Source organism: Grammomys surdaster, unplaced genomic scaffold (assembly GCF_004785775.1).
Source record: "Grammomys surdaster isolate TR1022 unplaced genomic scaffold, NIH_TR_1.0 125690, whole genome shotgun sequence".
NCBI classification, from domain to species: Eukaryota; Metazoa; Chordata; class Mammalia; order Rodentia; family Muridae; genus Grammomys; species Grammomys surdaster.
The window spans coordinates 1,780,563-1,796,158 of NW_021620526.1; the positions used below are offsets into that span (position 1 = coordinate 1,780,563).

Genomic DNA, 15,596 nt, shown 5'->3' on the forward strand with positions numbered 1-15,596 from the left:
GCTCAAGACTGTTTCTCACTTTGTGGCTAAGCTAGGAAGCCTAGGACCAGGGCCAGCAGAAAGTCTCAGGTAACTAAAGCCCCAGCTCTTCCTCTGTAACACCCTTTCCTTGCCCCGTTTAGCCACATTCACCAACAGGCCCTGCCTTTCTGGAAGCTTCATGCTAATACTCAAGAATCTGTAAATTGCCACTTGTCACTGGGGCTTTTAAGATGCTAGTGCCTTTAGCTTATGTGCCAAGCAGGAGAGAGGCAAAAGGTCTGGGATGCCTCAACGCTGCCATGGCCTATTAGCAGCACAGATCTTGGCACAGAGCCTGCCAGAAGCGAGCTTGTGCTACACCAGATCCAGCTAGCATCTTGGTGTCTCCTGTGGCCCTCTGTGCCATAGCCTTGGTCCTCTCTCTCGTCCTCAAAGATGGAAAAATCAGGTGTTACCAGCCCAACCGTTACATGAAGGGACCTGCTCTCCAATGTAAGGGAACGGTCATGGAAGCCAGGAGGATTTAGATGTATGTCCCACGAAATGTCCCTGGGTTGTGGTCTGATTCGGTCAGACAAAAGTTACCTATCCTGTGATCTTCTAGAGAAATGGAGTATTGAAGGAGGGAAGAAGAGAATGATAGAGAAGAAAGAAAGAAAGAGCTGAGAGAGGAGACGAATGAAGAGAGTGAGGGAAAGAGACCATGATGAATTGGGGAGGAGGAGCAGGAGATGGAAGAAAAGGGGGCCAGGAGAGGAAAGGAAAAGGGCAGGGAGGTGATGAAGAGGGATGAAGAAAAAGGAGGAAGAAGGGGAAAGGAAGGGAAAGGAGAAAGAGAGAAGAGGAGCTTTTATTGTTTTCTACAAGGCACCTCCCACCCACCAGCTCTTACAGCAGGCACTGCCCTTTGAGTGTCCTCTATGGAAGCCAGGCATTAGGCTACAGAAGGCACTCAGCTATTTGTTCCAAGGGTTAATGAGCTTTGGCATAGTTTGTCTATTACCACACAAGGAAAAGCACTTTCTTTTGTGGACTTGCGAAGCTGGACTTGAAAGCAACTACCCCATGCTCATCACTCTGAGGTCCCCTGATCCTATCTGCCTGAACACTACATGGGAAGATAAGGCTTACAGAGTAATTCAACCAGTCTCTTCAGCAGTCAATTGATAAATCTTTATGGCTGCTATGCTCAAGGCCAGACTTTCCCCACCATGTGGTTATTACTGAATGTCTCTATCATTGTGGAGCTTACAGTAGGCAGGGGAATGAGCAAGATAGAAGTCAGTAATTGAAGGTAGGTTGTCTTCTAAAGGGACTATGGCAAAGTGAAAGGACATTCAGTGGACAGGCATAAGTAGTAGGCATACTACTTATATGTATATAAGTAGTATATATATATTTATATTTATATATTATATATATTTATAGTATAGTCATACTATAATCATATATGCCATACCATTTCTTTATTAGGAGAGACACAATGTGGTGTTGGCCTGTTGAGGTCATTCCTTGCCTCTTTGCATAAGTTGCTGAAAGCTTCACTCAAAGTGCTGGCACTATCCTTAGAGCATTCTGAAGCCATTATGGGGACTTCACAAAAGAAATTTCATCACAAGTAAATGACGGAGCTTTGTGTATCTCATCTGTACCTTAGGGCTGTCTTTGCTCTTGACCAACGCCTATATAAGACCCTCCTACCTAGTTTTGATGGTTTCAGGGCTGGCCAATCCCTGTAGTGTTTGCTTTAAATGGTAGGGATAATCCCTAGGCAGAGGAGACCTGTCTTTCTTGTGCCTCTTCAGTACCTGAAACCTCTGGCTCACTCTGACCCACTGGCTGCAGTGACAAGGGACTGAAAAGGAATGCAGACCTAAATCTCAGAGTGCAGAGATCTCCCTGAGCCATCACTCCAGCATGAAAGACACTGGACTAAGCACAGAATTTGTGGTGTTTGGCTTAGGAATTCTCCAGGCAAGCTAGCAGCAATCTTCTCACATGGCTTCTGAAGCCAAGGAAGAGCTGGACAGGGATGGGTGAAAACATGATATTTAGAGAGGATAGAATCTTCTGGGGTTTTGATAATTCAGTTTCCCTGGGAGCTTTGGGCTGGACAAGATTCTTCTGGTTTCAGCTGAAAAGGGAGAAGCTAAGGAGTGCTGTGACTTCTAGGGAGAGAGAAATCAATAGCCCTTGACGGGAGAGCACGGCTTGTTCTTTCAGGCCAGGGCACACGGGATAAAGAGAACAAAGCTGTGAGTACTAAAGCAGAATTTCCATTAAAGGCCAGAATCTCTGGAGGTCCTTTCAGTTCGATGACCATCTTCTACAGATTTCTATACAGACAGGGCAGACATCCTCTGGGCATTGATATTTCATGTCTCAGAACAATAAGTCTATGGCTCAAATGAAATCTGCCAAGGCTGGTATCCATCACTTTGCTCTCATGGCCACTAATGGGACTCTGAGGTGTGCCAAGTCATTCTTTCTAGACTCTAGAATTGAGAAAGGTTGAGCCAAACTCATAGATAGCTTTGGTAGGCTTGGCATAGACACTGAATCATGTCCCCCTAGACTGCCTATCCTTTGGTGGGGTGACTCAGATGCCCCCTTCTGGAGCATGACTCCCCAGAGAGGCCAAAGAATGAAATGGGATGTGGAGCCCGTAGCAGAACACTGTCAGGAGATGGAGTTCCTAAATTTCCTGAATTCTCACTGGGTATCAGACAGACAGACACTAGGTAGGAGATTTGGACATGTGGCCTGCTGCCCTGGACACAGGGTCAGGCAGGAAGGCAGGCAGGCATAGATGTAAATGAGGTGTTAAACAGTGGCTGTCAATGGGAGAGAGGTAAGGCCAAGGTGCTTGGACTACTCTGCTTGCTTGACTCCCTCACTTTGCCAAAGAATGCTAAGAAAAAAGTAAGCTAGAAAGTAATAGAAATCCTTCATAGTTGTACAGAGCCCTGTGGGTTGCAAAGGGCCTATTTTTCAGAGCTGTCACCTCCTGAGTTCCTCCCAATCCCTGTGAGGCAGGTGAGCAGGCTGAGCAGGGGATTGTGCCCCAGTTGACAGATGAGGAAAGCAAGGCACAGGGGGAAATGACTTACCTGCAGCATCGCAGCTAGGCAGTAGTGGAGCAGGCACCTGCCTCCAGGCCTTCGGATCCCAGCTGCCCCAGGGGGCTGCCTCTGAGGTGCTGTACGAGGAGGTGACTCGGGCCAGCTCATGAGCAAAGGAGCTGCCGGGCAGGAAGGACTCACTCCCCAGGGCCTGGCGGGTTGGGGGCTGTCGCCCGAGGCTGACATGGGAAGGCCTGGCTTCCCCAAGCTTGCAGGCTTTGTCTACATGAGTCTACAACAACCGATTGAACAATCCATCAGCTGTTTGGCCACAAAAGGCTTCCGACTGATTTTGTCACTGTCCTGACCAACTAATTGTATTCTTTAAGTGTTGTTGTTATATACATCAATTGGTCTCAGGAAAGCAAAATCAAATATCTTGTGCTTTTGGCTTGCTATGGGTCATAGACTCCTTTGAAGATCAATTGGAAGGTATGGTGGCTCTCCACAGAAAACGTACTTACTGTGTGACATCTCTTCCCCCCTAGCGTACCAATGATTTTTTAAAATGCATTTTGGTTGATTTGAGAGAATACATAATACTTATAAAAGTATCTCATATGAGTGACGTCCTGCCTTAAGCAGTATTGACTTACTGGAAGCAGGAATAAAACTAAGTCAGATAGCTGGTTCATTAACAATGACTTTGGCACCTTCAGATCCCTCCTACCCATGCCTGACCCTCATAACAGAACACACAATTTAACCATGGCTTGTAGGCTCTAGTGTGTAGATATGCTGAGGTAAGAGTAAAACCAGCCAAGCATGTGCCTCCTCTCAGCCATATCCTGAGCTGCAGTCCCCACTGACCCTGACAGGGTATTAAGGTTTTGGGGCTAGTGTGGGCACGAAATTCCTTGCCATCCTGTTTTACATATCAGGAATTTCATTGTTTCTGAGTGTGTGAAACCCATGATCCAGTTCCTTCAGACATAGCAATTAAAATAACCTCATCCTGATGCATACATTGGCAAAAGCTTCACAACTTCAAGTAGGTGGTCAGTAGAGCCTTGTCTCCCTGACAAGCACACAAGCATCTAGCAGCAGTCATGTTTCAAAGGATTGGGGAAGCCTTCATAGTGGGGAGTGGTTATTTTTTCTTCTGTATTAAGCAGTGTCTCTTGTTTCTAATCTTTGAGCTATAAGTTGTCTACTGTGTTCACTCAGCAGCCCAATGGAAGGGGAATATTCACTCCTTGAATCAAAGCAAAAACATTTGGATGCATTCAACTCACTACAAGAAACATTTAGTGACCACCTATCAAGGAGAACTATTTCCAGTGACTGATATATTATAGAAGTATAGTCTATACATATATTATTTGAAATAACAACAAAACCTACACTGGTAAATTTACTGATCATTTATTTTGCTCTCAGGACTAAATAGAGGACCTTAAAAATTTGTTCTCACTCTGTCCTTACAAACAGCTATCTATGAGGTAGGGACTATTGCCTTACTTTTCAGATGAGGATATAGAGGCCCAGAGAGATTAACTAAGTTGCCCAAAGTCACACAGCTATTTAGTACCAAAGCAAGATGTGGATATGGGTTTACTTCACTCCCAAATCCACATGTAGCATGTACTAAGTTTCTAGATTATAATGTAGAAAATAAGCCTTGAATTGGAAAAACATTATAGTGTAAGCACAGACAAGGTGTGTCAAGGGAGTTCCAATCATTTTAAGATAAATTATACATATTTAAATATGGCAATAAGAAAATGACTAGCTGGATTATTTTAGAAATAATACATATCTATTTAAAATAAACAGGCCAGCAATTCTCTCTTAAGCCCAAGCATTCTTTGCTATTCTGATGACATTTGCTCTACTAGCAAGCTAGCTTGTTGTTACTCTACTTGGGTAGCTCATCAAATTCCTATTTGCCCTTGGAGCAAGTTCATCAGGGTGAGACAAAGGAGAACTGTGATTTTCTAGAATTCACAATTCTTCATGCCTACTTGCTTAGCTTCTTGATAACTCTGAATACTATTCTATAAAAGTTTTGCAGAAACAAGTTCTTATGGGTCCCAGACTATCCTCAAACTTCCTGAATCTACTACATAGCTAAGGATGACCTTGAATTTTGACCTTCCAGCCTCTACCTCTATAATTCTGGGATTATAAGTGTGAGAGTGCAAAAAATACTCCTTTAAACATTGGAGTTTTGAAAAGTCCTGATATACACATACTTCTCAGGTTCAGAAACTTGCCCCACTCCATGATGAGATTGTGAAAGCCAGGCGTTGTGCTTATTTACAGAGAATAAAAGGTTTGCTTGTTTTCTTTTTGTTTTGTTTTTTGTTTCTTAGGAATCCTCTGTAACTTCATGTCTTGAAAAGTTTTCATGATGAAATTATTAAGGAATGCACTTCCATTTACCCATAGAAGTTAGGAAACTACTAAGGAGTCATGGGAGAGGCTTTCAGTGGATAGAACACAGTTGATGCAAAGTAGAAGCAAGGAATAGTTAATCAAAAACATTTGAGTGAAGGTGGGATATGGAAGGGCAAGGTAGCAGAGGGAGTATGGGAAGGGACAACTAACATCAAAGAACTTTGACTAAACTATATGGAAACTTATTACTGTAAAAAATTAGTAAAGTACACACAAACACACACACACATACACACACACACACACGGAATTTAAATTGACTTACCCTATAACAGGGTGAAAATTGTGTGTGTGTGTGTGTATCATAGGCTATCAAATAAAAGCCTAGTGTCAGACATGGGTTACTTCCTTTTGAGTTGTGGGGTCCTACAGACTCCCAATAACCACTGGTAATCCCCATTACTCTCGGTTACTCTTCAGAAGTGGATGGTAAGACCCAATTCTTGAAGATACTATATATCTGAGTTATAGAACCTGGAGAAATCAAGCTGGTACTGACCTGGAAACATCGTCCCTACTGACTAGCATTCATAAGCTAGAAGGTGCTCTGCATGCTACTAGAGGAGAAAAGGAATCAGTAATCTCACTCAGCTGTGATCACTGTGAGCTTCAGCAGTAAGAAGCCTGGCAAGATACATGAACTGGTACAATAGTGACACAGATGTTATAGTATGGGACAACTACTTACTGATTGGATTTAAGGCCTTTTTTATAAGGCAAAAATACCCTAGTACTGTTAATGATTGGTCCAAAACCTCATGGCTGGCAATGTCGTAGATCCTGGGGGAGAACCTACCATTAATTAGTCTGCTAGGTAGGCATAATTTTAAATGGTTCCCTAATCTATTTTTATTCTCATAGATTAGTGCATTCCTTAACCCTCATTAGAGAAGCTTCTTTTTGTAGTGATGGTGATGAACACAGAGACATACAGCTGGTTAACATGGAGAGAATACGAGACTGTGAGTACTTAGACTTAAATGGAACATCTATATCACACTCCTTCCTCCAAACCCGAGAATGGAAGATTGTAAGAGGAAAGGTAGTACATGATTGTAGTGAAACAGAGTTTTCCAGACATAACAAGGCACGAATAACTCAATGAACTCACAGTAGCTGTGAGTCTATGTACAAGACCTGTGTAAGCCCTACACATGCACATACAGGCAATACCAAGTGGACTTTATGGGTTAAAAAAAAAAGAGTATATGATAATGGAAGTGAATAGTATTGGTGGGGTCAGCGGAGGAATTAGCAGTCAGAATAGGGATAGATACGATCAAATCACATTATATATATATATATATATATATATATATATATATATATATATATATGAAATTCTCAAACAATAAAGAGAAAAAAACAGAAAGAAATGGACCTCCATCAACATTAGTATATGCTTACAGTGCCTAAGTATTCCGTCAGGCACAGAAACCTTCCAACGGCAGATGGAAACCTACTCTAGCAGGTAGTCAGTACAGCCCTATTCCAGCAGCACAATCATGAGTGGCCCAAAGTTCTCATTCAAGTGCAGCAAGATAGGAACAGGCACTTTGAAAGTCCCTACAACTCTCAGTTGAAACACAAAGGGAGGCAAAGGAAGGGATGCTTTCCTTTAAGTGGATCTCACATGTAACAGTAGATTGATCTTATACCTAGAAACCTCTGGGAGTTAAAATGTCCCTAACAATCTTCTTTCTTTGGCTCACAGTTTTAGGTTATGTGGTACAATTTCTGTTCTCCATTAAATAAAAGGCAGAAAACACACACCTTAGCTACACAGAAGTCTTCTGGGTCAGCCAGAGTCAAAATTGAATGCCATCTCTTTCTTTCCTGATTGCAGCTAGCTCAAACACCTGTGGTGAGCAAGTAGCAGCTCTGGAAGCCTAGCCAGGGTCTGAGGTTTTAAGAAAATCTAGGCTTCCAATCATCACGCTTAAAGATGAAGCAAAGTGTCCTCACAACTTCATGTTCCTTCAGTGTCTGTCTTCTTGCTGGATAGAGCAAGCACTGCTTCTAGGCCCTGGGCTTCCAGGGGAGACATCCATTTGACAGTCAAGTTCAGACAACTAAGGAAGGGAGAGGCAGGATTTCCTTTGGAGACTTCCTGATTGAAAGAGCAAATCTAATGCGTGCATCTAAATTCACTCTCTCAAAGACTGATGAAACTCCAGCTAGCCTGTTGTTAATTTTGTTTTTAAAAATAAATTCCCACCAGGAAAGGGAGGATAGGAGAGGTGATAATAGCATCATAATTAGTGAGGGTAAAAAGCAGACCTGGACAGGTAGGTACCACTATGGCTACTACAGAAGAGAGAGAAAGGCCAGAGGACTGCTTAGACCCAGGAACTTAGGGCAATTTGAGATGTATAGGCAGACCACATTTGGAAACAATAGCAACACTACCACCAAATAAAGCCCTCAAACAACAACCACCCAGAAGGAGCAAAGCAGCCTCAACAAAGGTGAATTGCAAATCAGCAGAGGTGATGGCAGCAGAGCAACTTGATCTAGGTAGTGAAATTTTCACCACACTCTAGAACAGGAGACTCAGTTTGGTACTGGGTGGTGATGAGGATGAGGAGGTAACCAACAAAAACTACATGGGCTGAAAGGTGTTAAAGAAATAAGCTGGTCTCTACATTCATGGGTGTGTGCCTCTCCCCAGCCCTGGCAGACATGGGGCTTGATCCTTTACTTGCCCCGTCTCTTCTGCACACCTAGCATTGTGTCCACAATTCTACTGCACATTCCAACATGGAGGTTGGAACTTAGCTCTCACTTCCCCCTAAAGCCAAGCTGAGGACAAAAGTAGTACTGGGAAAGCTTAGCTTTCTTTCTTCTGCAGGCATTTAGCTAGCAGTGGCCTGTGACTTCATTTAGCAGAGTGTAGTGGTACATATTTGTGATGTTTAGCACTTGAGAGGCTGAGTAAGGAGGATTGCCATGAGTCTGAAGCCAGTCTGAACTATAGAGTGAGATCCTATCAAAGAACAAAACCAACCAATGAACCAACCAACCAACCAACTAACCAACAAACCAACATTAGTAAGTTGTGAAACTAACCAGAACAGAATGGGAATTAGGGTAATGAGGATTCTCTGTGATGAGTGGAGTGTGATCATAAGAAAAAGCAGTTGGTTTCTTCACCTGACCATGAGTACAAACAAGTTCTCTACTTTTCACTTCCTTGTTACTTGGTGTACACAGATCTTCCACACCTTTCCACACCATGCCATGTTTTATAATAAAGGAGGAAAAGTTATATATGTAGGCTGATAGCAATATGACAATGAGAAATATATATTTCTATATAGAAAAAATAAAATACTGTATTCCAGTATGTTAGCAGGAGTTATTCATTGGTTCCTATATATTCATATTTACATATTTTTTTATCCCTTGAGGTTTGTGGGTTTTTAAAAAATACTTTTGCACATTTTCCAAGTTCAGTTCCAAAAGAAAAGGTTACTTTTGCAATCACAAAGCAACAAGCACAATAAAAAAGCCCATAATGTCCTCATGTCAAAATGAATAAGGATGAGCATAAAGCCTGAATAAGGAAGATGTGTGGAAGTCTAGGTAGAAGACTGGTTATGAGAATGGAAACTACAGTATGTTCCCAACTCCTCAGAGTCTAGGGTTGCTTCTGGAGTTGTCTCTGGGAAGTCAGCACTAAGTGTGATCTCTCACAAAAGAATAGGTACCTGGAAGCTTTTCGGATATTTTGAATGCTTTATTTTTTCCTTTGAGTGGGGCAGATATTTTATATTCTCTTTCACATCTACTGCAAACATTCTACAACAGGTATCTTTGAGAGTAAACTAAGCCCTGGCAGTAGTAAAGAAAGTGTCATGTCAAAGGAACAACCCAAGTTTACAGAAAGCCATTAGAGCTTCAAAAGTTACTTTGGTATTTTCTGCTACAAATCATTTGTCTCTCTGGAGCTACTCCACGTGCACTACATGTGGGGTCGGGGCATGAACCTTAAAGCTGTAGGCCTGAAGTTTGCATGATAACAGCAAGAGGTTGGGAATGCGCCTGGCAGTAGCTCTCTCAGTTCAGGTCTCAATGACAATCAACAGATGATTAGGATATGGATCACCTTAATGTGACCCAACAACAGTCACTTTCCTTGGTCTGAAGCCAGGAATGGAAACAGAGAATGTAGATCTAGGACATGCATGTCCTATGGACATGCTAATGAAAGCAGGATCTGTAGTGGAAGCCAACGCTGTGAGTGACAAGAGCAGACAGTCTCTAGCACTGAGTTCTTCCAGTGTCTGTTTCTCTCTGAGATTTACTAACTGAGACATACGATACTTTTGAGTTCCTTATGGAGGCCTGGGTTAGGAGAGACACTGTAGTCAACTTTCTGCCCAGGGCAATGTTCTTTCCAATGGTCTGTGTGTCTCACTCTCCATTACCTTCCATCTATACCATTCAGCCTTGGGCTTCCACGACGCAACTTATTTCCTTAGGTTTCCCTCAAAAAGCTGGAGTACACTCCAGCGTGCTTGTAGCACAGTTAGTGTTTATTGAGTTGAGAATTACTACAACCAATTAATCCTGTGGTGGCAGCCAATGGAGTGGGCAGCAAAAAGCATTGAAGAACAGCTTAGCTACTACCTATCCCCCAACCTTGGCCAGCACATGTATCTGCAAGGCAGTATTCTCAGATGGGTCTTTAGAATCCATGGTATTAGGCACAGATGTGAATCCCAGTTAGGGAAGATCTGTGGTTTGAACTAACACAGGCTGAGATATGGAACTGATCACTCCTACACAGGATGTGATAGGTTCTTGCTGTGAGTTTGCCATAAGCCTAAGTGAAAAATGGAGCCTACTTTCACAACACAATCTTACCTTCAGACAGCAGAGAAAGGCTCAGGAGCCCATTCATTAGAGGTAGATTAAGGCATTAAGCAGAAAACCTGGTCATCAAAGTTAGACTGATGAAACTTAACTGTGGGCAGCTACTAAAGACTTGTAGACAGAGCATTTGGAATAGCTCTAGTGCTTAGTGAAGATGCATAGCCTGAGCCTGCCAGATATCTATTCCATATAGCATTGCCTGTAGTGAGATGCAGCCATCTGGAGACATGTGTCTACCTCAATAATAGATGGATCACAGAAGTGTGGCCTTTGGTTCTACCTTGGAGCTATGATGATCTTAGGTTGTGGGTTTGGGGTATGACACAACATAATGGTATAAATAACCACAGGTATGCTGACTTAGAAACCTGAGGCTGGTCCATTTACAAGACTTCCTGGAACCATGCAGAATCCTAGTGTATAATGATACACTAGTAATTACCCTGGCCCCAGAGAGTAACTTGTTAGGACGTACTATTTTTTGGTACTTTCCTTTTTTCTTTCACGACTCTAGTTTTGTTTTATTTTCAAATGAATTTTGTGTGCATATATGCATAGGTGTGTGAGTATGCTCATGCCACAGCACATATACAGAGATCACAGGACAACCTGTGGGAGTCAGTTCTCTCCTTCCGCCACATAGGACCTGGGAGTTGAACTCAGGTTGTCATGCTTGTAAACAAGCACCCTTCACTACCAGAGCCATCTCTCTGGCCCTCTTCTATTCCTAATTAAGAAATTCCAGTAGTTTATTTGGGACAAACCAGCATGTGGATTGCCGTATAGTCCTAAAAGTGTTGATAACACATTCATAGCAGACTTTCAGCAAATCTGTGCCTGCATGTTATCCAGTGATGAAGTAATGGAAGTAACTTCAGGTTCGGAAAAAGTAAGCAGTCTGCTTAGAATTTCTTTTAAGATAGGCACAACTAAAGCTGTTATAAATAACTAATCCTTCAATGCCAAGGTGATGCCACATGCAACAGCATCAAGGGCTTTCAGGAAAACATAACTTCACTTAGTATTGAAAATAAGGTACCAGAAACTAATCAAATAGCAATAAGTATAGGATATAGGTTAGATAGGGCAGAACATTCACAACAGTTGTTTAAAGCTTAAAGAAACATACTGTTAATCTAATATGGAAACTTAGCAAAGGATGGGAGTAATTAAAAATTGAACAGAGATACTTGAGATGAAAAATTCACTCAACAAAATTAAGAAAAAGCAAAACAAAAAACAGTATCAATACTATCAAAGACACCAAAAGCAGGGTAACCTAGAGATATATAGTCAGCTTGAAGATAGGTGACTTGAAAATAGACAGGTGGATTGAAAAAAGCTTGTGAAAACTCTGGACAGTATGAAAAGAGAAGATATTTGGTTGTTCCAAGAAAATACCTGAGAATGGCAAAGGAATGGACAGCTTATATAAAGCAATAATAACACTAGACTATTTTCCACCTCTCGAGAAGGGTTCAAGTATACGGGTAGAGAAAAGCCAAATGACACTTGTCAAATTTAACTCAGCTTTGTCTACCCTTATCTTATAACCAAGGACTCAAATGGTGCAGAGATTTTCATAGTACTAAAAATCTGTTAGCTGAGCTTATTATACTCAGTAGAGTTATCTTTTCTAGAGTAGGAAGAAGGGATAAAGGCATTCCCAAGCAGAAACTGAGAGCAGATCTTTCTAATCCCCTTTACACAAGCAAACACTAAAGCAAAAGATACTAATGAGTGAAAATTCAACATGGGAAGGCATCCAACTCACAAGGAAGAGTAATTATAGAAACTGAGAATTATCTAATTCAGTAAGCATGGTGCATAAATTATTCATAGCTTTAGCATGAAGACTAAAGCAAAATGAAAATAGGAATAAATTAATATACTAAAAGATGAGGAATGTAAAAGTCATAAGGTAGAGTGTCAAAGATTCAAAACCTGAGGAGAAATCAAGTGCACACGGAGAGTGTTCTTATTAGTGTACTTTTTTTTCTTACTGTTTTGATTCTGTTGTTATCTTTACAACCACATGAAGTTGCTAACATTTAGAAAATAAATGATTTTTATATGCTTCATAGTAGCCACAAGGTATGTAACAGTAATAGGAAACTCAAATATTGTAAGTGGTGGATCAAAGACATGACTGGAACATTTTGTTTGACACAAAGGAAGACTGAGAGACATGGGAAAATAGACTACAATGCAATTAGAAAATAACTTTAAATAACACTGATAGTAAGATCTTATACATTAGTAATGAAATAACACTGATAGTAAGGTCTTATACATTAGTAATGACCTTGAGTGTAAATGGAGAAAATTATCAAATTGAAACACATAAAGTAACTAGACAGATAAAAATAAAAGACCCAATCATATATTGGTTGAAATTAACTAATTTATCTTTAAGAATGCACATATCTTAAAAATGAAGGGATGAGACAGGTAAATTTCATGTTAAAGGGGTTCCACAAAAGGAGAAGCAGCCATACTTATGTGAAACAAAATATATTTAAAATCCAAAACAGTGAAAAGAAATAAAGGACGGTTATTCTATAGTGTATAGTGGGGTTTGGATATTAACAGATTGTTAACATCCAGACTCATTAGTTGAAGGCTCTCTTTCTACCTCATGTGCTATTGGAAGGTGGCAGAGTCTTTAGGACATAGACCAAAGTTATAGGAGCTTAGTTCAGTGTGTGTGTGGGAGGGGGGCAGGGGTATCTTTGAAGGTATTTGGGGGCCTTGGCTTCATTTTCTCTAGATTTAGCTTTCTAGACACAAGCATGTGAAATGGTTTGTTCCACCATTCATTCTCACTGTAATGTTCAGGTTCATTCTATGTATAAAGCAACGGGGCCAAGCCCACCATGGACTGAAACCTTGGAAACTGTGAGCCAAAATAAATCTCTCCTCATTTTAGGTTATCTCTAGTATTTTCGTACAGTGTCAAAATGCTGATGAACATATGCACTGAATATCTCAATTCAGAGTTTAGTAAGCCTAGAGGGAGAGATAGATTCCAATACAATAATAATTGGAAACATTAACGTTTGACTTCCTGCAGTAGATAGATCATCTAAATGGAGAATCAAGAAATAGGTGACAAAGTTAAATTTCAGCTGAGACCAAATGGACTTAACAGATAGCTATGGAACACTCCATTCTGAGAGCTACAGAATACATATTTTCTCTGTGCAGATATTATCTAGAATAGATTTAATAATTTAGGCTAAGGATAGTATAGATTATACAATATGAAATAAGACCAGCCTCAATAAATTAAAAAAAACTGAAATTGTATTGGTTATATTTTTTCTAATCATAATGCAAAAAGTCAGAAATCAAGAAAAAAAACATTGGAAACTGTAAACAGATGGTAATCAAATAAGTTACTTTTGAATATCCATTGGTAAGGAAGAAATAAAGAAAGTTTTCACTCATTATTACTATTGTTGTTATTGTTATATGTGTTTGAGTGTTTTGTCTGCGTCTATGTCTCTGTACCATGTATGTGCAATGCCCACAGAGGTCAGAAGAGGGCATAAAATACCTTGGAACTGGAGTTACAGAGGAGCCAACATGTGAGTACTAGGAATAGAATCCAATTTTGGAAAACAAAGAAAGCTCTTGACCACTGAGCCATTCTTCCTCCTATGAAGAATGGAACTTAAACATTCATAAAACATGTGAAAATAAAGATCCAGACTACAGGATACAACAAAAGCATAACTGAGTTGGGAAAGTTATAACAATCAACACCCACATCAAATAAGAGAAAAACTCCAACATATTAAAAGGAAATAATTAAAACTCTGAGTAGAAAAAAAAATATAACCACCCTGAAACAAACCAAAACAAACTTCCCAAACAAATGGAGACTACGAAAATGGATCAAGGAGATAAAAGAGAGTAGTGAGATGACTCCATGATGTCTGACTTCCATATGAATCATGGCGCCTGGTCCCTCACATGACACACATGTTAAAAATAGTGACAAGAACAACATTTCTAAAGAAGATAATACAGTGAGGTAGATTAAGAAAAGGAGATACAGATAAATCAGAAATGAAATGTGGGATGTTACAACCAATACCATAGGAATACAGAATGGGCATTATTATGAATAACTGCATGGTAAGAAATTTGGTAGCCGGGTGGTGGTGGCGCACGCCTTTAATCCCAGCACTTGGGAGGCAGAGGCAGGCGGATTTCTGAGTTCGAGTCCAGCCTGGTCTACAGAGTGAGTTCCAGGACAGCCAGGGCTACACAGAGAAACCCTGTCTCGAAAAAAAAAAAATCAAAAAAAAAAAAAAGAAATTTGGTAGTTAAGAAAACAAATTCCTAGTAGACATATGTATCTTACTAGCATAGAATCAATCATGAAGCAATAGAAAATCTGTACAGACCAATAGCAAGTGCAGAGATTGAACCAGTAATATAAATATGCCATCAAAGAAAAAGCCAAGTACTGTATTGTTTCATGGTTGAATTAAAACCAATTTTCTTAAGTTATTAAAAAAAAAAACAGAGGAAAAAGGAATTTTTCTAAACAAATCACATGGGACTATAAATACTCTGGTTCCAAACCAGATAAATATCCCAAAGAAATAATATACCAAGAAGCCAATACATTTCATAAATACGGATGTAAAAATCTTCAACAAAGTATCAGCATATGAATTCAACAGCACATTCAGAAGATGAAGTTTCACATGGTCATAATCATGTGAAACTTATACCAGGGATTTAAAGGATGTTTCAGTAAAAACAAGTTAATAAACAATATACCACAGCAATAGAAGGAAGGATAAACACCATATGAATGTAGATAAGGCATGTGATAAAATTTAACATTACTTCATGATAAAAGCATTGATCAAACTGGCCAGAAAAGAGACATACTTCTATATCACAGAGGCCATTTGTGATAAACCAGCATTAAATTACATGAAAATATTCTCTCTAAGTCTTTGCAACAAGGTAAGGATAGCCACATTCACCATTTATTCTTTCTGCGGTTTGTTGTTGTTACTCAGGGGCATATTATTTAGCCCAGGTTGGCTTTGCACTCTCAATTCTGAAAGCTCTGCTTCTTAAGTGCTGAGACTACAGTCATGCACAACTATATCTGGCCACTCTTACCACTCTGTTCAAAATAGTCCTAGCTAGGACACATCCAAATTGGAAAAGAAAGTCAAATGTCAC

The 15,596-nt window shown here is 40.3% G+C and overlaps 1 protein-coding gene across 2 annotated transcripts in view; it reads right to left on the minus strand.

Moving 5' to 3' along the window:
• Positions 1 to 15,596, minus strand: part of LOC114639266 (mastermind-like domain-containing protein 1) — a 56,757-nt gene that overhangs the window by 4,905 nt on the left and 36,256 nt on the right. For both annotated transcript variants that reach the window (XM_028788019.1, XM_028788018.1), the window contains one exon: positions 3,093 to 3,336. In XM_028788019.1, coding sequence (XP_028643852.1) covers positions 3,093 to 3,336 — 244 coding nt within the window. The remainder of the gene's footprint in view (positions 1 to 3,092; positions 3,337 to 15,596) is intronic.